This window comes from Lampetra planeri, chromosome 31 (genome assembly GCF_965212315.1).
Source record: "Lampetra planeri chromosome 31, kcLamPlan1.2.h2, whole genome shotgun sequence".
Lineage (NCBI taxonomy): Eukaryota > Metazoa > Chordata > Hyperoartia > Petromyzontiformes > Petromyzontidae > Lampetra > Lampetra planeri.
In genome coordinates, this window is record NC_136137.1 from 11,886,887 (window position 1) to 11,912,367 (window position 25,481).

At 48.7% G+C, this 25,481-nt stretch overlaps 1 protein-coding gene across 9 annotated transcripts in view; it reads right to left on the bottom strand.

Annotated features, from left to right (window-relative positions):
* Positions 1–24,024, bottom strand: part of PLEKHM2 (pleckstrin homology and RUN domain containing M2) — a 36,107-nt gene extending 12,083 nt beyond the window's left edge. Inside the window, exons 1-10 of one of the 9 annotated variants that reach the window (XM_078609323.1) lie at positions 22,900–24,024; positions 10,245–10,378; positions 9,919–10,028; positions 8,598–8,697; positions 8,286–8,373; positions 7,058–7,268; positions 5,083–5,136; positions 2,592–3,774; positions 1,893–1,962; positions 333–423 (exon numbers count right to left, since the gene is read on the bottom strand). In XM_078609323.1, coding sequence (XP_078465449.1) covers positions 333–423; positions 1,893–1,962; positions 2,592–3,774; positions 5,083–5,136; positions 7,058–7,268; positions 8,286–8,373; positions 8,598–8,697; positions 9,919–10,028; positions 10,245–10,378; positions 22,900–22,959 — 2,101 coding nt within the window. In that variant the 5' untranslated portion in view covers positions 22,960–24,024. Of the gene's footprint in view, positions 1–332; positions 424–1,892; positions 1,963–2,591; positions 3,775–5,082; positions 5,137–7,057; positions 7,269–8,285; positions 8,374–8,597; positions 8,698–9,918; positions 10,029–10,244; positions 10,379–22,899 lie in introns of those variants that run through there. The other 8 variants (XM_078609325.1, XM_078609324.1, XM_078609326.1 and 5 more) reach the window with 8 other exon arrangements.
* Positions 24,025–25,481: the final 1,457 nt, after the last annotated feature.

Genomic DNA, 25,481 nt, shown 5'->3' on the forward strand with positions numbered 1-25,481 from the left:
GAGCAGCCATGTTCAATTGAGACACCAGGTCTTTTCTCAAAGACGAATCCTTTTAATATGTGGGCCTAAGGCCAGGCATAAGTAGTTTAATTTAATACAGGACATTTAATAAGAAAAGGTACTACTGTATAAAGAATACAGAGACATGGGGGAAACTGGTGGTTTAAAATATTAAAGTGAACAGGCAGACCAGTACAGGCAAACCTCGGCAAGTGCTGAAAATGCGTTCCTGGAAAAGTAAGCGCGAATCGAATTGGCGGTAACACGGGGTCATTATACCGTTGTATGTGTGGGGATGTATTCTGACAGCGCGACCGCCCTGCTGTGCATACCCTTGCGCACGAGGTAGACATGGCAGTCGGTGAGCACCACGAATAAGGACCGTACCGCACCCTCCGCGTGCCCCGTTGTCAGCTTCAGCATCTAGGGGAGAGGGACCCGGGGGAACCTCACCAGAATGAGCACAGCGACAACAACAACGACCGTCGACCATCAGCCCGCAGCCTTAGCCCCGGGCCAGGTGAATGTAGCGATGCACGGCCAACCCCAGTCGCCTGCCGTGTCGGGGCCGGTGGTGGTGGCGACGCGGTAGTGCGTTCACCGCTTATTGCAGAGGTTCGTGGTTTTATTCCGGTAGGCCATCCCGGTTAATACTGCAGGTGCATTGATTGGAGCAATACGCGCACCATCTGCTTCATGGTGGATGTTAAAGACGCAAGTGGAAACGACCGGGCCACTGTGTGCCGGCATCACAGTCCAAGCTGGCAAAATTCGAACAATACACCGCAAACCGCTCCCAATTTGGGATTACACCCAGCGGAAATGGTCGCCCCCCTACTCTGGAAGACTGCTGCCCACCTGCAGGCCGGGTACCGAAGTCACCTTGTGCCACACAAGGACAGCTACCACTGGATGTGCCCTTTCAAATGTTTTGAGACGGTGTGTGATGTTTAGCGCTCTAGAGACGCCCCAGCATACAGGATGCTTCATCAAAAACGAATCATCATTCTTGGAAAGACACCCCGAGGGGTTAGGTAAACGTATGAGGAGCACAGCGGTTACCATTCCCCTGCAGCATTAGACGCGGGCAGCTGCCATTGCGGTGCAATGGTTATCACACTGGACTTGTAATCCAGAGGTTGGCGGTTCGACTCCATCTCCCAGCGTAGAAGTTGAAAAAATGGGGACGAGTTCCTTAAATTCCACCCCCCACTGCCTATGTCCATCCAGCAGCATCACAAGTGGTTCAACAGTTAGCCTATTGGCAGGTCACATGTGGTGCGGCAGAGTATCTATGGGACCTTTTTGCCATTATCAAATTGATGAAAAAATAAGAATAGGTTTCACCTTTTCTGGCAACAAAATAGGTGTTAAGATGATCAAACACCACTGGCAAAAATATCCAATGATATATCTGCTCACTCCGAGCTATAAATGTCCCGATACGTGCATTGTATTTGTATTGTTCGCCTTTTGGCGTTCTCTGGTCTGACACTGCTGAGACTAGGCCATGAAGAAGGCTGTCTCTGGCGGAGGCCAGACTGTTTCAAAGCGTACGGGGGCAGCACACATCAACTAAATTAAAACTAAACTATTTATTTTTTTATCAGGTAAGGCCCACTGAGCTGTACAGCTCTTTTTCAGAAGCCACAAAATATAGCTCAACGAATTGGCTTATCATATGGAGATGTCTAGCAGCCAAATACTTTTAATGCACGTTTCTAAAAGTGGAGCGAAAAACCGAAGGACCCAGAGAAAAATCCATTCGACCACGGGAAGAGAGAAACATGCAAACTCCAAATATATAGGCGTCAAGGTCGGGATTTAACCCACGACCTCCTGCTTACCAGGCGAGGTCGTCTCTTATCCACCATGGTAGTGCGACCTCTCACCTTGTACAGCTGCTCTTCGTCTTCCCGGAACACGTGCAGCATGAGCAGGAGCAGCAGATTGTTGTCCACGCTGCCAACAGAATAACATCACTCACTGTCTGCACACACGGCACCCCTCATACTCCTGTCCAGTGCCTAGGCGCTGTGTCTGTTGAGATACTAAAGAGATTTGTTTGTCTACGGATTATACGGTTTGCTTAAGATGGGCAGTGGTAGAGTATTAGCTGCTTGTTGCAGAGGTTCGCGGTGGAGTACCGGGCAGGCCGCCCTGGTTAATACTGCAGGCGTACTAACCGTAAAATGCTACGGGCCTTCTGCTTCTTTGGAGTGGACGTTAAAGAGCCTGCGTCATCATTGGCAATGAGTAGGCCGTTGTGCCGACGACACGGTCCCGAATTTGCTAACGTAAAAAAAAAATTACCTGCAATTTACTCAACTGGGATTGCACACAGCAGCAGCAACCATCGTCTACCACTGTCAGACAAACACCCGCTCGCAGGCTAGGTTCTGAGTTGTCTTGTGTTGCACAGGGGCAACTGCCTATGGGGGTGCCCTATGAATGTTTGAAATGAGATGATTGTTTGAGTTGTCGAGGCATTTAAACAAGCACCGTATACAAGAAAAGATTGTTACAGGCGATGTCCTCTTCTAACATGTCTGGGAAACAAGTGGGCCCGACAGTGTGTTTTACACCGGTACCTGATCTCGGCGCGGTGCTGTAGCGGCCTCCCCATCGCGGCGTCGTCCGTCTCAGTGTCTTCGCCATCCGCATCTCTGTCCTCTGTCAAAGCTGTTCCATTCTCAGCCTCCACATTGTCTCGATGAATAGAGCCACCGCAATCGTGCGCACAGTTTCCATTCTGACAACGGCAGTCTCCTGCGCTACCATCGTCCACCCCACAGCCCCGCTCACCGTAACAGTCAACTGAGCTTGCCACACCGGAGGGTCTTTTGTGCTCGATGTGGTTGTGCAGTTTGTCCAAATGTCCATCTTCTGAGGGTCGTACTCCGTCCGAATCCACGGCATCGTCGCCCAGCGTCCATTGCTCCTCGTCCGTGTGGGCCAGCGTGTACCTCTGCGCACTGGAGAGGTGCGAGCTGAGAAGCGCGTGCACGCTCTGATGCTGCTCTCCGTCCCCCTCCTCCTCCGCGTCGCCATTACCCGCACACCCAACATGCTCCGCCCCCTCGTCGTCATTCAGGGGATTGGCGATTTTCAGACGCAGGTTTCTTGACTGCACCTGACCCTTCGCTCGTGACATTTCCAAACCGGGCAGGTTAATGCCTCGCTGTTCGCTGCCCGATGCCAGGCCGACTTGCCGCGGCTCCGTGTCCACGCGCTGTGCTGCGTCTGGCTGCAACTCGTCACCCGGCTCCTGGGCTCCGCCCAACTCGCCCACCTTGCCCGCCTGCCGCAGTGCGCTCGGTTGCAGTATCACGTCGGGCTGCAGCGCGCTGCTTGGCCGCTTCACCGCGTCCCACTGCAGGACAATGTCCGGCTGCAGCACCGCCTCCGACGGCAGCGAAGCGTTGCTGCCACCGCTGCCGTGCCGCTGCCCGTCCGCGCCACGGGACCTCCCGTTGCCGTGGCGCTTGCGCCTTCTGGTGGTCAGGCGGATGACTTCCAGCGGGGAGTGGTCGTGGTCGGCGTCGCCGGAACTCGCCGGAATGGCTCTGCCGCCGACCTCGTCCATGGGGTCGCCGCGCGAGCCGAGGTTGGGTGACGAGAAGGGGTTCTGCCGGTGCCACGACCCCCGGGGGGCCGCGGTAACGCCGCCCTCTCTCTCCCGCTTGGCGGCAGTGGTGCCTGCGGTGCCCATGGTGCCCACAATGCCCGCAGCGTCGGGGCTGTGCAGGGGCTCGGCAAGGCTGTCGGTGTCTGCTGGTGGCACGCATTCACACATATGACACCACCGGAGGTGTATTATTATCATTATTATTCTAATAATCTAAAGGACAACTTTATCAAACCCGGAGCGATGACAATTGGCCGAGTTGACCCCCAACCAGGATTTGAACTTGCAACCTTCCGATTACTAGCTGCTCACTCTACTGCTCTGAGCCACAAGCATGGATTATTATTTCACTCGTTTTACCCACGAAAGCCTCACTGGGTCTCAAGGCTCGTTTTCAGGTGGGTCCTGCCATGTTTTCACAGTAGTGGGCAATGTTGATGCTGTGTCATCACAATTGAGTAACTTGCAGGTTATTATTCAGATTTCAGACGTATTGACGAATACCAGTTACAGTACATGTGGTGTTTTTAGGTATGGGAGGAAAGTGGAGAACCCGGAGGAAACCCATGCAGAAAAAGGGGGAAAACGCACAAACTCCACACAGACAGGCACCCAAGTCGAGAATAAAACCAAGGCGCTTCTTGCTGCGAGACGCGAGTGTCTCCACTGTGCCACCGCCCTGCCGCCCGAATGACTTGGCAAGGAATAAAAAGTGCCACAGAGGGGATGTTAGTGCAACACACGGGCAGCGTCAGCTGCAAACATGTATATGTGTAAGTATGCGTGCGTGTATATGTGCATGTTCGAAGTGCAGAGCGCTAACCGGAGCACTACGAACCTGGCGACCCGAGTTCGATTCCAGCTCAGGGCCAACACCAACGCGATTCTCTGAATCGATCCTGGGCCTGCCCTAGGTCGACTCAGCCTAAAATGAGTACCTGGTGTGGTATGTAAACTATGACATTGGGGAGACAAAGGCGGCCGGACGTGGTGCTGGCCACCCACCCCCTTGTGTGCCCTGCTGACCTTCATAGGTGCTCGCTAACAGCACTTGCCCCAACAGTCTGTTAAGGCTATATAGGGGATCTTTGTCTTCGTGTATGTGTGGTTGCGGGAAGTAATGACACGGCAGTTAGCATGCTGCACTACGAATCTGGTGACCCAAGTTAAATCCCTGCTTACGGCCGACACAAGTGGTGACTATTTGAATCAGTCCTGGGCCTCCCTTAGGTTGACTCAAACTCAAATGAGTACCTGGTGTGATGTGTAAACATCGTCACTCGAGAGGCAAAAGCAGCTGGGCGTGGTGTTGGCCATCCACCCTACATGTCCCGAGCCGGCCTTCGTAGGTGCTACTCCCTAACAGCAAATTATGTTAAGGCGACATGGGAGATTGCTGTCTTTGTGCGTGTGTATGCGTACGTGCGTGGTTTGGGCTGTGGAGCCAGTCCCACCTGTGGCGTCCGTGACACAAATGCAAGGCTCGAAAACGTCTTGGAAGTCAAAATCTACAACACACGTGTTACACACACACGCCGCATGAATATACGCAACCACGCTCCGCATCAGCACGACCGCGACACGGCCGCCACCTGCTCCACTGCCGAACAAACGTTGACGTGTTCCTCCGTTGGCACTGGTCGAGAATCAGAACTGCGCAGGGTTGGTGGCTCACACAAATGTTACACGCACACAAAATGGGATACAATGTTGCCCCCTCGCATGTGTGGTTTCCTCCGAGTGCTTCGGTTTCCTCCCCATGTGTAAACACTCATTGATTGGTCAATAACACCTCGAAATTTGAATGTATTGGCGGTGCACCGGTGGTGCGCAGTATAAAAGCAAATTTTTCGCAATTTTTTTTTCCTTGCGATTCACAATCCCGGTCAGAAAATTTTGCGGGGTGTGCGTTAAAATCAGTCCTCCTGATGTCGAAGCAGTCGGAAGACGAATGTTATGAGCGGCTAAACAGGAAGCTTCATGGTCTGTTGCCGTATAACACCCAGCCTGATGACAATTGGCACCGTGTTCCAAAGGCAGATTTGACAGGTGTCCTAGACTTGGTCGAATGGTTCCTCGATTCATTTCTGAAAAAAATTCATGGCGGACGGTGGCATCAAAAGATTACGGCTCGTAGCATTACACGTTCGAATGGGAAAGCAGCTGCTGAATCGAAGGCAACTTCTGATGTAGAGACTGCAGCTCACTCAGGGGCAACAGCGACATCGTCAGACTGTCTTATGAGGACCGGTGTGTTATGCTTCACCAGTGTACCGCCATTACATCCATATAAAAGAACACAGAGCTTGGATAATTGTTGGCACTGGCTTGCACCGTCTCGCTGCTGCATTTCCCGCTCGTCTGTGGTACCTGCTCACACCACTCCCGAGTCGCTTTCGAGAGCGAGAACACTGTGCAGGGGCGCGTTACACATTTAAATTACGATAATTTTACACAGAGAAAACCCCCACATGATCCTTGGTCAGCCCAGGTCTATTATCAAAGCTGTGCACTCTCCTGCAATCAAGTTCAACTCGGCATCATCGGTATCAGATCTCTCGATACAAATAAGATGATGCCGGGTTCCCCGAATGTCCCGTTCACATCCAGACAGGTGGCGGCACCACTCCATATGCACTTTTCAGATTAAAACACCACCCGTGCACACAATCACCGTCACTCAAATATACAGTGATCCCTCGTTTATCGCGGTTAATGGGGACCAGAACCTCCCGCGATAAGTGAAAATCCGCGAAGTAGGATTGGCCCCCCTAGGAATTTCCGTATATGTGTGTGTGGGTACCAGAATGTTTAAAATATGTATATTTATACTTTATATATATTTTACTTAAATCTATGTAATTATAAAACCTTAATATTATACAGTACATTCACTCTCTCTCATACGATACGCATTATGGTGTTCTACACTCACCAGTTAATTTCGAACACAACACTAAGATACGCGAGACACAGTTGACAGCGTGAACGAGAGTGGCGAGATACAACACGGGAAGACGCTTAGAGAAGATGTACAAAGCCTCAGAGGGTTTCTCTCTTTGTCTGGCATCCTGGGAAACCGTTTCTCTCGCGCATCACGATGAAACAACGCTGCTTTCCGCAATACGGCTGCCGATATGGCGGTATTTTTGAATTTTTATTTTTCGATTAATATTTTTGAAAAATCCGCGATGCACTGAGGCCGCGAAACTTGAACCGCGAATAATCGAGGGATTACTGTATACGCAACCATCACCACGCACTCAATCCCCCCAGGAACTGAATTCAATTCCTGCTCAAAGCCCCCAAAATGTGACGCAAAACGTCGGGCATCGCACCCAATGACAACAACGACCCGAGAGCACGCGGGAGAGCTAGAAATCCGATGTCCTGCCACTGCCAAAAACCTGCCGGAGTGCATTCGCCCACCGGCACCTTCGCTAGACGGAGCGATGGCCGAGTCATCCCACTCCAGGTTCGCCGAGTTCCCGGACTCGAGGGAGGCGCTGTCGGAGCAGCCGCCCTGGCACGAGCCGCGGCACGAGCCCCGGCACGACGGGGAGTGGCCGTGCAGGTCATCGGGCAGCACGGGGCGGTACGGATCGGGCATATACGCTGCCAGGTCCAGGTAAGGCGCATCCTGCGAGCGCACGAGAGGAGCGGGCATGCATGTCACGTGGTTTTCCCCTGCGTCATTAACGCGTTCATTCAGGCAGGAAAGCCTCGTTTTCTGGAGAGTCCTGCCACGTGTTTTTCAGTAGGGAGTGATATTGCTGCTGTGCATGATCCGGAATTGGGTAATTTGCAGGCGATTTCTCAGCATATTTCGGAGGAATGTGGAGAACCTTGAGGAATTTCATGCAGAACTGGGGGAAACCATACAAACTCTACACACAGAGGCACCCAAGTCAGGAATCGAACCCACGCTCTTCTTGCTGTGAGCCGCGAGAGCCACCACTGTGCTGCCGCCACCCTGCCGTCCACTTTCACCTTTTCGTGTTTTATCCACATTAACAAATACGAGTATTTTTACACATCCCATCAGCTGAACAGCCGACAAGCACTTAGTACAGGCAATGTGGAGAGACATCCACGTGAAGGAAGAGGTCTGCTCGCAGTGTCCCAGACGTTCCCCACGCCAATGCTCGCGAGCAGCTTGCGCTGCACGTGAAGGGACGAGATCCCGGTCTCCCACGGGTTCAGGCCCCATGAACCCCACGAACATGACAGGCTTCCCTGCTGCTGCCAATCAGAATGGAGCCGGGACCCCTGAGCATAAGGTCCAAGGCCCAAAACGCCACACAGCACTCGTATTAAAGATGTAAAAAATGAGAAAGTAACGCAATTCCTGAATTGACCAAGGTTATTACAGTTATAATAGCTTTGGGAAAGTAGATGAGAATAATGATGATGGTGGGAGGAGGGAATTCCACAGTCGAGCAGTGCGAGAGAACAAGCGAAAAGTGTGGCGAGTAGCAGAATACTGTTGTGACGTGCAGCGTGAGGAGTGAGTGAGAGGCTGAGTATGTATTTGTGACCTACGGTGTGGTGGTGGTGGTTGAATACAGTGCGATGGATGAGATGCAACAGCCGGTGTCTGACAGACCCGAGTCCTCAATAGGTGTGTATTTGCGTGTGTGCAATCGGGTGCACACACCAGCTCCAGCTCGAAGTGAATGAACTCGAGGCCGGAGACGAGCGTGAGGAAGAGGTTGAGGTGGTCCGAGCTGCACACCAACGCGCTCCTGCTAGCGCCACACGCACACAACAGCGCACGCGCCCCGTCAGAGCCGTTTACCGCATGCCTCAAAGCGAGAGGTATAGTGGACGCGGTATGCCGGGTGCGCACAGAAGCAGAAGGTCACATCGCGGCCGTGGTGATGCCACAGTGACTCAGTGGCAAGTGGCAGCCTTGGTGATGTCATCATGGCTCGGAAGTGCGTGGTGGGTGTGCAAGTGAGCGAGTTACCCGCTGTAGTGGGAACGCAACAGCACCGGGTTCTCACTAAAAATACGCAGGTAGCTCTCCAGGCTGCTCTCGTTCAGCGCCAGGTACAGCCACGCGCGGCCTGAACGCACCACCACACAAAACATAAAGGTCCCTTGTATAGCTTTAACAGACTGTTGGGGCAAACGAGCACAAATTAAGGCCGGCACGGCACACGAGGGGGTGGGTGGCCAGCACCACACCCGGATGGCTTTGTCTCCCGAGTGGCGATGTTTACACATCGCACTACCAGGTACACATATGAGGCTGAGACGACCCCAGGAAGGCCCAGGACCGGTTCAGATAATCGTCACTGGTCTTGGCCTTGAGCGGAAATCGAATTCGGGTCGTCGGCTTCATAGTGCAGCGTGCTAACCATTGCACTACTGCAACACCACACACATACACAGATACAAGATAAAGATCTCCCCTATAGCCTTAATGAACTCTCGAGGAAAGTGCTCTTAAGGAGCACATATGACAGCTGGCACGGCACACAATAGGGTGGTGTAGTCAGGTCCACTTCCAGCCAGCATTTTGACTACCCATTGCTGATGATCAAGACAACCACATAGATAACAGGTTAATGTGATGCTGCAACATCATCTTGGGCAGAAAGGTGGTGGCGCAGTGATAACACTCGGCCTCAAAGCAAAAAGGCCCTGGGTTCTATTTCTAATTTGAGAACCTCTCTGCATGGAGTTAGTATGTTCTCCCCCTGTTCTACAGAGAGTGAGATGCGTGAACTGCATCATAAACCCAACGACATAAGTTTAATTCCAACACCGGTGACGAATATCTGAGCAATCCTTGGCCTCCCCTAGGTCGACTCAGCCTCAAATGAGTACCTTGTGTGATGTGTCAACATTGTCACTAGAGACACAAACGCAGCTGGGTGTGGTACTGACCAACAACCCCCTCGTGTGTTGTTGCCAGTGTGAACAGTCAAATAAAATGATATCGTCAAATTGAAAAAGAAAAAACTTTTTTTTTTTATATCCGGGTGGTGATGCAGCTAAGCTGTAGCATGTTCGCCCCTTATTTCAGAGATTCGCAGCTCCAACTCGGCAGGCTGCCCTAGTTATCACTCTGGGTGCATTAATCGTAAAATGACTACAAGCCGTCTGCTTTACAGCTCGGCGAGTGTGCGAGCAGTCGGTACGTTCTCCCCCTGTTCTGCATGGGTTTCCTCCGGGTTCTCTGGTTTCCTCTCAATTGCAGGACAATGGGGAGCACGCATGTGGAAGTGGCCGCACGCGCCGGCTCGTGATCGATCCTGGCGGGTGACACCGCGGGAACTCACTCCGGCCCAAGCTCGTGGTCACATGATGCAGGGCAGAGATCGTCGCCACCGCATCGGAGCGCGTGAAGTGCATGACCAGCGGCCAGTAGCCGGCAGGGATGTGCTGCAACCTGGCCACACACACATACCAGACTTAATGGACAAGTGCTGTTAGCAAGCACCTATTAAGGCCGGCACAGGACACGAGAGGGTGGGTGACCAACACCACGCCCGGCCGCCTTTGTCTCCCTAGTGGCGATGTTTACACACCGCACCAGATACTGAGTTACACTGACACTCACGGACACACACTGCACTCACTGATACACACTCTCACGCTCACGGACCCATGCAGCAACGCGTGGTCCAGGTGCTCGCACACGCGATGTAGCAGACGGTCGTGGTTGCGCACGGTCGGCTGGCTGTCCACGGATACATCCTCCTCCTCCTCGCGCTGGCAGGGAACAAAGCTGCCTTGAAGCTGCACCCACACACAGACACACAGACTGACTCATATAGCAGTGCAGACTGCTGATAGGACCAAGATGGTCAAAACCAGACCAGAATTTGCTTGCTTAAACATGGATCATGGATGCATTTACAATAACACCTGCTCCAGCTAGCTCGAAACATTCAGGCTGGCCACTCTACGATCCATCCTGGGCTAAACCAGACTGGATTGTGCGAAGAGCTTACAGATCCTTGAAAGATCTGGACATGGTCCCATCAGTGAGCTCTCACAGCAGGCGAGGCTGTGTTGGCTGGGTCATGTAGCGCGCATGCCTAGCCACCGCATGCCCAAGCAGCTTTTGTTTGGCCAGATAGAAGGAGCTAAACGGGCGCGGCATGGGCTGCAGAAGTGATGGAGCTAATGTGGTACAGGAGTATGTGAAACTGAGTAGACTTGCCGATAGCTCTGTGGAAGAGATTCTTAATGGATGCTATGGAGTGTCTGCAGGCATCACGTGAGCTTGTGATAGAACAATACTGCATATCGCACACCTGACACAATGCAGGTATCGGAGATTTGATTTTAATCAACGAATGAATGCATCGTTCCGGCCTGAATACAGGCGAGCGATGTGTGCCCTGGGCCGGTCAACATGAGTTTGCAACTTCGTGAACGAGAAAATTATATTACCGCACTCCAATGACTCCGCTTCCATTTCTGTCATTGCAATAAAGGCAGCACAATCACCAGTACACTACAGGGGCAGGTGGAGCCATAACTTTAAAACATTCATTATTAATCTTTAAATATATCACTGCCAGCTCGCGTTGCCAAAGGACGTCGCCACCAGACGTGTCTACCAGTTAGCCTTGGGCCTATTATCAAAACAGTGCAGGTTACTGTATTGAAGTTCAACACAGCAACACTGCTACCAGGTCTCGGTAAAAATCAATTCCAAGGCTGTGTGTAAAATCAAAGCAGATGGCAATGCAACCCAACTTTCAGATTGAAAGACCGCAGCATGATCTGAGAAACATCAATCGGACAATTTTCAAAGTATCTTTGGGGACAGAAACTATATCGATTTTTTTTCAAACTACTCCCTAATACTAAGGGAGGTCCTCAAGGCTCCGAAATTGGCCCACTATTGTTCTCTCCGTGTGTAAACAACATTGGCTCAAAGTTAATCTGCTTAAAAATTATTATTTTATATTCACAACCTGAATTGATACACACCTACTCCATCTGTAAATGAAAGACCAAACGATATTATTTAAATTTCGATTTAAAGCTTTCGTGACTGCAGGGATTCATCTCCTTGGTTCTTTCGGTAAAGTCACGTAGAAGGGAAGTAATAAAATAATAAAAATAAAACATAAAATAATTCTCACGACGTTTCGGCCACAACGCAAGCAGCCGTCTTCAGGTGAAAACCAGGTCTGTCGAGGCGACAGCGTCTGAATGAAACAGCACCATGCTTGGAGCATATATTTAAGCTGGGTAGGAAGCGGGGGAAAGGGCGCCTTGACAAAATAATTTGCATATCAAGAGGAATTTATTTATGGGAAATGCAGGTATGTGATTAGTACAACTTATGCCCATGCATTATGCAGGATTAGCAGCATCAAAGGGAGGGGAATAGGGGTAGCATTAATAAAGGGAAGGAGTTTTAATAGTATGTAGCTGCAGTAACTAAAACCAACACGTAAACAACTAAAGTATAAACTACATAGTATCATCAGTATACTAAATATACTCTACAATAAGCTGAGTTACTAACAGTAAGTAATACATTACAATTATACGTCGTAAAAACTATAATATGCTTCCATCTAAACTTTATTCTCTTACATCACACGAGTCTACACCGTACTATATACTGCCATAGACAAACCCAACGTTAAATTATATACTGTATTGCTATGAACCACCCTAAACCTTATACATTGTAATATTACACTATGTATTATTCTACCCACCCTAATGTATATCACACTGCTGTATATTCACTATACAATTACGATACTATATATTACTTTGTACATTGTATTAGGGATATACATTTTATACTATTTGTTATTATACATTGTACTATTGAACGTCGTGTGAAAGATACTAAGAGGAAGCAACGAAATATGTCAATGGGAAAGTAGTTCAGGGGAAACTTGCAGCGAAGCAAAGAATCCATTCCCTGCGGAGAATACAAAGCAAGTGAGGGGAACGCGGTCTGAAAGTCACCGTAAACGTGAACACAATCAGTTAAGATCCGAAATAGTTTATTACGTCCTTCCAATGATTGCTAAGCCAGAATCCATCTTCTCGGTTGAAATTGTCTCTGTGTTTGTATATGTGGATCGCCTCATGAACGAATCTCTCATGGTAGCCAGATGGCTTGCAGAGAACCTCTGTCTTGGAGAAGTCAATATCATGTGAGCCCACTGAATTGTAACAGTAATCTGCCACGGCCGAGGTGTTTGTCCTACCGTGTTTCAAGTCTGCTTTATGTTCACGGATGCGGTCCGAGACATGTCGTTTGGTTTCTCCAATGTAACTGCTACCACAGAGGCAACTTAGTTTGTAGACGCCAGGGTACTGTATGTCTGGAACCACATCTTTTACAGACGGGACCAGATCACGGATTTTATGTAATGTGTTGAATCGGACCTGGATCTTGTGTTTAATCAGGATTTTGGATATCTTTTTTGTGACCCCAGCAATGTAGGGTAAGGTGATGGTCTTGAAAGGCTCCTCAACAGGATCCTTCTTGATGGTTGGAGTGATGGCTTTGCGGATTGTGTAGTCGGAGTAACCATTAGCCTTAAGAGCTTGGCGTACGTGTTTGAGTTCACTGGCAATGTGTTCCTGGTCGGAGATGCATTGGGCTCTATGGTATAGAGTCTTGATGAGGGAGTTCTTCTGGGATGGATGGTGGTGGGAATCCGGTTTTAGGTAGGCATCCGTATGGGTGGCTTTCCTGTAGACAGAGTGGCTCATTGAACCATCAGGTCTCCTTTGAATTAGGACATCCAAAAAGGGTAGCTTGCCATCTTTTTCGACTTCCATGGTGAATCTGATGGCTGGGTGTATGGAATTGATGTGGTCGAGAAATTGGTCTAGAGCAGGCCGGCCATGTGGCCAGATGACAAAAGTGTCCTCTATTACCTCTTCCATAAGGTAGGGCGTAGAGTGGCAGTCTGGATGGTGTCAAGTCTCAAATTTCTCCATGAAAACGTTGGCTACAACCGGAGATATGGGGGAGCCCATTGGGGTGCCCTCAGTTTGCTTGTAGAAAGTTCCATTCCAGGTGAAGTATGTATTGGTTAAGCAGTGTCTCACCAGGGGGGGTACCCAAGTATTCAGTCCTTGATGAACCAAGTCTTCAATGATTGCGATGGTGTCAGGTACAGGAACTTTGGTGAATAAGGAAACCACATCAAAACTGACAAGCAGGTCGTCTGGGGACAGGGAAATCCCCTTGATTGTCGATACCAGGTCAGTAGAGTTTAGTACCGCAGAGGTGGTTTTTCCAGTGAAAGGCCGTAGGATTTCAGACAAAAAAACGAGCCAGTTTGTAGGTGGGGGAGTTGATAGTAGAGACAATGGGACAAAGAGGTGTATCTTATTTATGTATCTTTGGCAAGCCGTATAATCTTGGTGGCCTGGCTGCATAAGGTTTCAACGAGAACTGTTTGGTCTGATCAATTAATGCGGTTGAATCAGAAATGATTTTGTTGGTTTTAGTGACGAGGCTGTTGGTGGGGTCTCTTTTTATTTCTGTATAGCTGCCATCGTTGAGTAGTTCTTGAATTTTCTTGTTGTATTCTATTTTGTCCATGACAGTGGCATTGCCTTTGTCGGTTGAGAGGATGACAATGTCATCCTTCTTTTTTAATTGAGCTAATTCAAAACGCTCATCTTTGCTGATGTTGCTAGCTGGCATCTTAGCGTTTGAGGGTTGCAGAGATTTCAGATCTTGCTACGTCTGCAGTAATGTGACTCAGGCCCTTGAGAGCTACATCTACACGGGCATTTATATCATTAACTGGTATGTGTCTAGGTGTGACTGCAAAGTTTAGTCCTTTAGCTAAAACGGATTTCAGACCTTCAGAAATAGAACTGTTACTGTGATTAATTACGACATTGTTAACGTCTAGCTTTTCAACGTGTGGGTCCGGTCTCTTGTTTGAGAGGTGGTTGAATTTGGAAATCAAGTTGTCCTTACATTTGGTCGACATAGCGGCAGCTGAAGAGGCAGTCATTTTGTCTACATGTTCCCAATCCGATGTGGACATTGTTGCACTCAAAGATAAGTGTGATTTGTAGAGTGTCTTGTCTAATTGATCTAGATCGGTGCGCGTAAGTCTGATTTTCTCTGAGATAAGAGCTCAGCTAGTTCTAGACAGAATTCGTTTAGCATTAGAAGAAGTTACAGCAGCAGATGTTAGTGTAAATGCGTTTGGTATTACCTTAGAGTCACGGCATCTCTTCAGAAAGGTGAGAGATTCGTTCATGAGGCGATCCACATATACAAACACAGACAATTTCAACCGAGAAGATGGATTCTGGCTTAGCAATCATTTGAAGGACGTAATAAACCATTTCGGATCTTAACTGATTGTGTTCACGTTTACGGTGACTTTCACACCGCGTTCCACTCACTGGCATTGTATTCTCCGCAGGGAATGGATTCTTTGCTTCGCTGCAAGTTTCCCTGTTATACTCTCCCATTGACATATTTCGTTGCTTCCTCTTAGTATCTTTCACACGACGGTCAATGGTACAGTGTATAATAACAAATAGTATAAAATGTATATGCTTAATACAATGTACAAAGTAATATATAGTATCGTAATTGTATAGTGAATATACAGCAGTGTGATATACATTAGGGTGGGAAGAATAATACATAGTGTAATATTACAATGTATAAGGTGGTTTATAGCAATACAGTATGTAATTTAATGTTGGGTTTGTCTATGGCAGTATATAGTACGGTGTAGACTCGTGTGATGTAAGAGAATAAAGTTTAGATTGAAGCATATTATATTTTTACGACGTAGAATTGTAATGTATTACTTACTGTTAGTAACTCAGCTTATTGTAGAGTATATTTAGTATACTGATGATACTATGTAGTTTATACTTTAGTTGTTTACATGTTGGTTTTAGTTACTGCAGCTACATAATATTAAAACTCCTTCCCTTTATTAATGCTACCCCTATTCCCCCCCTTTGATGCTAATCCTGCATAATGCACGGGCATAAGTAGTACTAATCACATACCTGCATTTCTCCTAAATATGCTAAATTCCTCTTGATATGCAAATTCTTTTGTCAAGGCGCCCTTTCCCCCCCTTCCTACCCAGCTTAAATATATGCTCCAAGCATGGTGCTGTTTCATTCAGATGCTGTCGCCTCGACAGACCTGGTTTTCACCTGAAGACGGCTGCTTGCGTTGTGGCCGAAACGTCGTGAGAATTATTTTATTATGTTTTATTTTTATTATTTTATTACTTCCCTTCTACGTGACTTTACCGAAAGAACCAAGAAGATATTATTTAACTATATTTATTTTACCAGGTAAGGTCCAGTGACCTGGCCATAAATGATAGCACAACTAAGTGGCTTATCATGTGGACATTTATAGCAGCCAAATATGATAAACGCATACTCTTAGGTTTTTTCGGTAAAGTCACATAGGTAAAAAACAAAATTTCAAGTTAATAATGTAATAATGGAAATATGATAAAATAATAAATCACGACGTTTCGGAGGCAACACAAGTCTCCGTCATCAGGTGGGACCATCACAGCTAAAATTACTGCATCAAGTGAGGAAAATTCCAAAAGACCAGCCCTTAAATACAAGTTAAGGAGGGAGGGGCTTATCTGAATGTGGTAACCAGGGAATGGAACGTGGGGGTGGTGGGCGGGGCTACAAGAGAAATTGGTCAACGTCGTGTGTAAGAAAACGGAGCTGCAAGAGAAATTGGTCAACGTCGTCATGTGCAAGAAAACAATCGGTGTACCTCGACCTAAACCGATGTTGGTTGAGAATCCAAATACATAAAAAGCAGTACTGTTAAACGCTGGGGATGTCAAAACTCGGTAAAGTAGAAAAGTACCTGTCAAATAAGATGGTACAAATATGTGTAGTTAAATATTTTTTACATGGTTAATAACATCTTTCCAATGATTACTCAGTTTGTACCCATCATCACGGTTGAAGTTATGTCTATGTTTGTATATCTGAATGGCTTCGTGTACAAACCTTTGATGGTAGATAGAGGGTTTGCAGAGCACCTTGGTCTCAGAAAAAACAATATAATGAGAGCCCACAGCGTTGTAGCAATGATCGGCAACGGCAGAAGACTCAATTTTGCCGTGTTTTAGATCTGACTTGTGCTCGCGGACACGATCAAAGACATGACGTTCCGTTTCACCAATGTAACAATCACCACAGCTTCTACTCAGTTTATAGACTCCAGGGTATTGCAAGTCAGAGATGACATTCTTCACAGATGGAATTAGATCACGGATTTTATGTACTGTACTGAATCGGACTTGTCTACAGAAAAGCCACCCACACAGATTCCTACTTGAAACCTGATTCCCACCACCATCCATCTCAAAAGAATTCTCTCATCAAAACGCTATACCACAGAGCTCATGTCATTTCTGACCAACACCACCTGGCCAGTGAATTAAGACATGTACATCGGGCCTTCAGGATGAACGTATACTTTGACCGTAACATCCGTCAAGCTGTTTCTCCCACCATACAGAAACAGCCACTTGAAACTCCGATCGAAACTATCACGTTGCCATACATAGCAGGCGTGACCATAAAGATCTCCAAAATTCTAAACAAACATAAGATCCAAGTCCGATTCAGTACAGTACATAAAATCCGTGATCTAATTCCATCTGTGAAGGATGTCATCCCTGACTTGCAATACCCTGGAGTCTATAAACTGAGTAGCAGCTGTGGTGATTGTTACATTGCTGAAACGAAACATCATGGCTCTGATCGTGTCCGCGAGCACAAGTCAGATCTGAAACACGGCAAAATTGAGTCTTCCGCCGTTGCCGATCATTGCTACAACGCTGTGGGCTCTCATGATATTGTTTTTTCCGAGACCAAGGTGCTCTGCAAACCCTCTGGCTACCATCAAAGGTTTGTACACGAAGCCATTCAGATATACAAACATAGACATAACTTCAACCGTGATGATGGGTACAAACTGAGTAATCATTGGAAAGATGTTATTAACCATGTAAAAAATATTTAACTACACATTTGTACCATTTTATTTGACAGGTACTTTTCTACTTTACCGAGTGTTGACATCCCCAGCGTTTAACAGTACTGCTTTGTTGTATTTGGATTCTCAACCAACATCGGTTTAGGTCGAGGTACACCGATTGTTTTCTTGCACATGACGACGTTGACCAATTTCTCTTGCAGCTCCGTTTTCTTACACACGACGTTGACCAATTTCTCTTGTAGCCCCGCCCACCACCCCCACGTTCCATTCCCTGGTTACCACATTCAGATAAGCCCCTCCCTCCTTAACTTGTATTTAAGGGCTGGTCTTTTGGAATTTTCCTCACTTGATGCAGTAATTTTAGCTGTGACGGTCCCACCTGATGACGGAGACTTATGTTGCCTCCGAAACGTCGTGATTTATTATATTTCCATTATTACTTTTATTAACTTTTAATTTTATTTTTTACCTACGTGACTTTACCGAAAAAAACATAAGAGTATGAATCCTTGCAGTCACGAAAGCTTCGAATCTAGAATTATAAACGCATGTTTCTAAACACGGAGGGAAAAACCGGAGGACCCGGAAAAATATCAACACGGCCAAGAGAGACACGCAAACTCCTAATATACAGCAGGCGTCAGGGTCGAGATCAAACCCATGACCTCCTGCATACCACCGTGACACCCCACATTATAACTGTGTAGAGGTGGTTACGGGAAGGGAAGCGGACAAACACACAGGGGTGTCTACATCCACGTCCGCAACGGTTAACCCTGGGGGGCTATGGGTGGCGCTGTGATCCCCCATAGCCCCACCCCTCGGTGGCGATTGGTATAAAAGGCGGGGAGCCAGAGGGCTCGGGGTCCAGTGTGAAGCTTTAACCGGCGAAGACTGAAGACCGGCAGATAGGCCCTGGAACTCCCCTGGCTCGCTGTCCTTCCCAGGGCCAGGCAGGGCAAGCCAGTGGTGCGGCCCTTAGAGCCTCAGGACCGATGTTCTTGTAAGAGCCGGTCTGGTTGGCTGGGTGCTGGGATCCGTGCTTGACCAGGGCCAGATCAGATAGCCTCCCCTAGCACTCTTAGAGGAGGACTGGGAGTAGATCAGTCGGGGATAGTGCTAGGGGTGTATTCCTGTTGAGTACGGGTGAAGGGGCCGTTACCCCTTCAAGTGTTATGTTACTGGCGTTTGGGTTAATAAACAAGTGTGCCTCGACTACGTCGTCTCTGTCTCGCTGAGAACCCACTACAACTGTATTTGGAAAATATTCAACAACATAAGCAAGCACTGGGCTATCCAATTATTTGAGTATGGCAAAATTTAATTATCTGCAATCCAATAATACGAAATTCCCTGTATTTTGTGGATTATTGGCAGTTTGTCCTCCCACCTGTAATCTGCAACACCCCGCAGTGGACTGAAAGCGCTTCTGACTGCAAAGCACCATCCGCAGAAATGGGCGGAACTAATGGGGAGCTGCATGCGTGGAGCTACAGGGAAATGATGAGCTAAGATTTTTTTTATGTTACTCTTCGTTTTACATCTGCACAGACGAGCTGTGCTGAAGTGATTTGTTCGTAGTTTTCCGTTTCAACTTGTAACGCACCGCCACACAGTCGGCACTCACTCTCGTAGAAAGTGAACGAATTCAGAGGTGCGAGGGATGGTGCTGCATTCAGGTCGCCTGTTGTAGTTTTCGCAGCAGGGGGTGATGTAGCTGCTGCGTAGAATCCCAATTGAGCGATTTGTGGTGTAATTTTCTGCATTTGTCGAATTTGAACTGGGACACCGACTCGTTTCAAATGACGTCACGTCATGTTTCTCATTATCCGCTTGTACCAGCTTGTCGCGCCTGTGTCCACGCCTCACTGCTCGTGGTGACATGATTCGTTAAATCGACACAAGTCTCGGCTTTAAATAGGTGGATCCGGTTTTCCAAACCTCCCGGCGTTTTCTATAAGAAGACGACCGCAATGTTCTGTTCCTCCTCATCAAAGTTTATAAAAAAAACATCCGACGACCTCCCTCAGCTCTCAATGGGGAGTGGTGTGCGCGCGACAGACCTGTACACAGCCAAACACCCACTGCAACACGAACAGTGCATGCCGCAAAACTAATTTAACCACACGCACACAGAGGTGTGTAGCGTTGCATGTACAGTAATTACCCCGGTTTACGTGAGGGATGCGTTACTGAAAGGTGCGACGAATAATATCGAAACAAAGTCAATGGAAGCAGTTTACAGGGTAGGTGGAGGCGAAGGCTGAGGTGACGGATAAGAGAAAGGGTGGACGATGCTGTCAGCGACATAAGTGTGCGTAAAGGGGACGCAAATCAGGTAGTGGTATGAATAAAGTGATCACGTATTTTTGAAACGACATAAATGGGAGAGACGTAAATCAGAATATTACTGTACCAATGTTCTCAGCCTTATCCCGACCACCAACTCACAAGAACTGCATGTAGTCATTTTGTCGTTTTAGACCACAAAATAGAAAAAAACACTTGAGAAAAAGTTCAATGCAGAGGACTCACCCCCACCATATGAATGTGGAATTTGCCCTTCACTGACTCACAGGTGTAAACAGGAGATGAGCACCACCTAAAGGTGCAATCACTTTGGCTCTTTGAGCTTTGCTTTTGCCATGAGAATAGGGACTGTGACAATGACAGGCATCACTCCCAGGCTGTCCTCGTAGAAGAGAACGCCCCTTGGCAGCTGAGGCTGAACCTACAGTGGAGAGGTTAAGATTCCAAAAGTCTTCGCTCGGCACAAAACGAGTGGCAGAACAAGCCGCACGCTGAGGGAAGAAGGAAGAGAAACCACGTAGCCTGTGCCACGCGGCGTCACCGCAATGCCCCAAGATGCATTTTGCGGCGTGAATAATGGCACGCCTGGAGTCCAGGGGAGTGTTACATAGAATAGACTAGGGTCAAAAACAGCAATGGGAAAAGCGGCGTCTCCTTGCAGTGTGAGATCAGATGTGATGAACAGGACTAAAGTATAATGATAGACAGGCTAAAGCGAGGGGAGTAGCACCGTTCACAGGTTCTTCCAAGGTTGTTCTTCACAGTAACACTCCAGCTTCACTGCCAGTGTCAAGAGTAGCATGGCGTCCCTTCAGCCATGAGCCGTCTCGGCCACCAGTGTCTCTCCAAGGACGGCGGCTTCAGCACTGCAGGGTTGCTGGTACAAAAGCTCAACGCTTCTGGTGCAACTGCAGGCACAGTACCGCCATCAGCAGTTCTCTGCCACCACGGGTGTTAATCTACGTTCTTCTGCTGTGTTCCACCATCAGCAGTAGTTGTTCGTCTCCCTCGGCTATCATCTGCGGCTTCTCCAAGCACGATGCCATCTCCAGTCCAATCTTTTCCCTCCATCAATGAAAATGGGCCCAGTGACTCCTCTATGAAACAAAAACCTGTCTCTGACCCCAGGGACCCTGCAAACTACGGCCCCATTGTTGGCAGAAAGGGTAAAACCTCTTCTCATTTTTAAATCCTTTATATTAAGTTCACTTTCTTGCTTGCGCGCTTACGACCGTACAAATCTTTCGGTCGTTTTTTAACCCACTTCCCGTGATCCAATCGAGCTGACATTTTGCACACGACTCGTTGTGCGTGACAATTTATTTTCGTGAAAAAAAATTCCGTAACTTTACACTTTTTAGGAAAAAAAAATTATATTTAATTACCAATTGCTTAATGGTGGCAGGCAATCATCTGACCCATAGGTGGCAGCCATCTCAAGCCAGAGGACGAGATGACTCTAGCCGCCACGCATATAAAGGATTTATAGTGAAAAACTTTGTTTTTACGGGTTAATTTTTTTCATATGGCCCTATTACAAACGTTTCAACCATTTCCAAACTCCTGCAGCGCCTCGCTCTTGTCACTCAAAGATCACATCACCTCATCCCCCAATGATGTCCCCTACAGTATGCCGACTATCTAGCCTACATAAGAGGTTTTTGGGTTAGATGTCGTTAAAACCCGCCACCACCCGACACAGCCAACTAGTAAGGGTTGTCACGTAAACAGAACATGCCAATTCGTCACGAGTACAGCACACCGGTGTGTTGGAGAGCCAAGCCACAACATCAAGCGACAGCCACATCTGGCTGTCGCCTGATGAAGCTAGTTGTAATTACTGGTGAAACGTCATACTCAGTTTGTAAATTTTGTGGCTTGGCTCTCCAACACACCGGCGTGCTAGACTAGTGACAAATTGGCATGTTCTGTTTACGTGACAACCCTTACCAGTTGGCTGTGTCGGGTGGTGGCGGGTTTTAACGACACATTTATACATATACGCGATCTAACCCAAAAACCTCTATTATGGATTATATTGGTCGCGAAAGCCTACGTGTTAAACTACCTAGCCTACTCCAGGGAGACTGCGCTCGTTCATATCATTGACGAGTGCTGGACCAAAGGCTGCCAAAAGGCGAACAGTACAAGGACAACGGCAATACTGTCGCCTTTGAGACAAAGACAAAAAAGAGGCCACCTCTGGTTCAGGCCAATCAGTTTCCAGAACAGTGCGTGCAGTATCAAAGCATATTTTGTTTGCATGTTTTACCACATGTCCGTGCAGTTAATTCAGGCTTGATGTCTTATAAAAGGTGTCTATTTGGTGTTTGAACATCTTAACACCTTCTGTATTTATGCCAGAAAGGGTTAAGCCCCATTTTTATCATTCAATATCTTGATACTGTGCACAAGGATCCCACAAGTAAAACTACAGCATCTCAAAAACAACGCGTCACGTGCTCTCCTTAGCATTAGGCGTAGCTACATGGCTTTAAAAAATAACATATCGCTGGTGTTAACAAGGGCTCAGCACTCTCGGGTAATTGACATTTCCTACACGATAAAACCCCTAAAAAACTACTAAACGTGTTTGGTGAACTCGGCGAGACCGGCGGGAGAAATCCGGGCTGGCACAGCCAGCGTTGGCATTCAACTCGAGTTGACGTTTTACAAATAGGAACGTGGGCAGACCGGACAGCAAATAGAGCTCGCTCCCTCACGACCTGCCCCTCCACACCGACCCCACGACCTGCCCCTCCACATCAACTTCCCGACCTGCCCCTCCACATCGACCTCAGGAGTCTGCGCTGCGAGTTGACGTCTCGCGACACGAGAACGCAACGCGAGACGCCAGGACGCGGAGAACGCAACACGACAACAGCGCACAACGCTGAGAACACAACACGAGGGAACACAATAAACACACTCCACTGCGTCACACCAACGGCACAGATGTGGGGGAGGTCCGCACCTTCTTGATGGACCAGGAGATGTTCTCCAGGATCCGATCTTTCAGCTTCACGGCCTCCATTCGCTCCGCTCCAGGAGCGGGCCCAGCCGCGAAGCCACAGCCCAGCACCGGCTCCAACCCCAACCCAAAACACCAACCCCAACCCTAGAGACCGCGAACCCCAACCCGTACCCTCGAGACCCTAACCCGTACCCTCGAGACCCAACCCGTACCCTCGAGACCCCAACCCGTATCCTCGAGACCCCGAACACCCCCGGGCAAGCTAGCGCCGGTCCTGGTCCTGGGACCCCGCTCCCCGGCCTGGCTCTCTATGTTGAACTTATTTCGCACTGTACGTGGCCAACCGTGCGAATCGCTGTGCCCAGCGCCGCTACTGATCACGAGACGCAACCACAGACTCACTCACACAGAAACGTACACACACACAGAGACACTCACACACAGAGACACTCACACACAGAGACACTCACACACAGAGACACTCACACACAAACAGACACTCACACACACACTCACACACAGACACTCACACACACAGACTCTCTCTCACACACAGAGACACAAAGACTCACACACAGACACTCACACACACACACAACTCACACACACAGACACACAGAGACTCACAGACACTCACACGGAGACCCTCTCAGACCACTCAGGTGCGGTGACGTCACCACAGGGTCTGTGCCATGCTCGGTGCACAGACTCACACGATACACAGCCGCAGAGATTCACAAAACAACAACACGCACAGCGACACTTCCTCTCTCACACACAATTACAGACTCGCACAATAACCACACACGCTGAATCACACACACAGAGCCACAACAACCACTCCTATCCAGGCGCTCAATCGAATCCTGCGCTCCCACGCCAGCCCGGTTTCACTTCACCCTAACCCCTGCCTCGCTCACTCAATCATGAGCTCACTCACCCATCATCTCACCCAATACCCGTCTCGCCCTCTCTGATCTCACTCCTTTCTCCCCCCCACTGATCTCCCCACGTTCCCAGTTCTCCCCCAGTTCTCCCCGCACTCTCCCCGCGATCTCGCCTGGCACCAGCCAGCAGCTGTTTAGAGCCACTCCTTATTTGGGCGGTATCGATTTATCGATTCAACACAAATACCGATTCCTCGCACTCGCGATGCGGATTTGGAATCGACGGTAGGAATCTAACGCGGTAAATCGATCCAGTGGTGACACGCGGAGCACGTGACTGATCATGGGACCGGGGGTGTCTGCCCACACCGCCCACGCGATCCAGGAATCGAGGTGATTAGATAGAAATCGATTAAATTGGCTGCGATATCACGATATCGAGTTGACGTTTACGTGATTTGTGTACGCGCATGGTTCCCGTTTAGCCAATTTTCCCGGTTATTTTACAAGGGAAATCCGTGGTGCGTGAGCACAGCAATAACATTTAAAACAACAATACATGTATCGCACAAACACTGGGTTGATTAATGGTCATTAGATAAACACGCGGATACAAAAAAGACAGTGAAAATATAATCTCAGCAGAAAAATGTATTAGGTACACGTACAAGTAAGCTCTGTATGCTAATCTAACCGTGACATAAACACGCTTATCTAAAAATGGCAATGAAAACATGGGAGCAAGTGGCGCCAGATGAAAGTTAGGCGCAGGTGCAAATAAGCGCTGTGATTTTGGCCTGATATGGGAATCAAGTGGGGGAGTGAAGGCAGGGAACGAAGCTGTAGATGAGGGGGCCAACGCTGTTCCAGAAACGTGGATCAGTAACGCTGAAATACTTTTTTTTACCAAACAACTTAGAGCGAATGGTTTTTTGGGGGGGGGGGAATAGGAGTCACTTCTGAAGCTACAGGAATGAGTTAAGAGGAACAAAGTGGTGTGGGGGTCGCTAGCCCCCGAGATCCCTCCCTCGATAATGCCAACGGCCGGGCTAACATCATCAACCGCCCCCCCGCTGCTAAGCGAACCGCTGCTAGGTTCCTCACCCATGGTGTGGGAGCCGTCGCCCGAGGATTCCCCTCCACCGCGGGTCCGCGTAGCAGGCATGGTTAATTACGTACGCGCACACCCACACACAGCTCCACACGCGATACCCACTCTTGCGCCGCTCTGCGCCGCGCTGGCCGCGCACGTTACGATCGCGCACCTGGGGGACGCCGATTACGCACGCCGAGAGCTTACGCAAGTGTAATGTAGTAACTCGGCGGGAGACGACTTCACGGGTAACACACTCTTTATTTTACCAAACTCGTTCACAGGTGACTAACACCTACTTTGTATCTCGGGTGACAAACACCCACTTAGTATCTCGGGTGACAAACACCCACTTAGTATCTCGGGTGACAAACACCCACTTAGTATCTCGGGTGACAAACACCCACTTAGTATCTCGGGTGACAAACACCCACTTAGCTACCCTGGCGACTAACGCCCACTGAGCTACTCGGGTGACCAACACCCACTTAGCTACTCGGCGACTAACGCCCACTGAGCTACTCGGGTGACCAACACCCACTTAGCTACTCGGCGACTAACGCCCCTGAGCTACTCGGGACACTCCCTGCCCGGGGTATCCG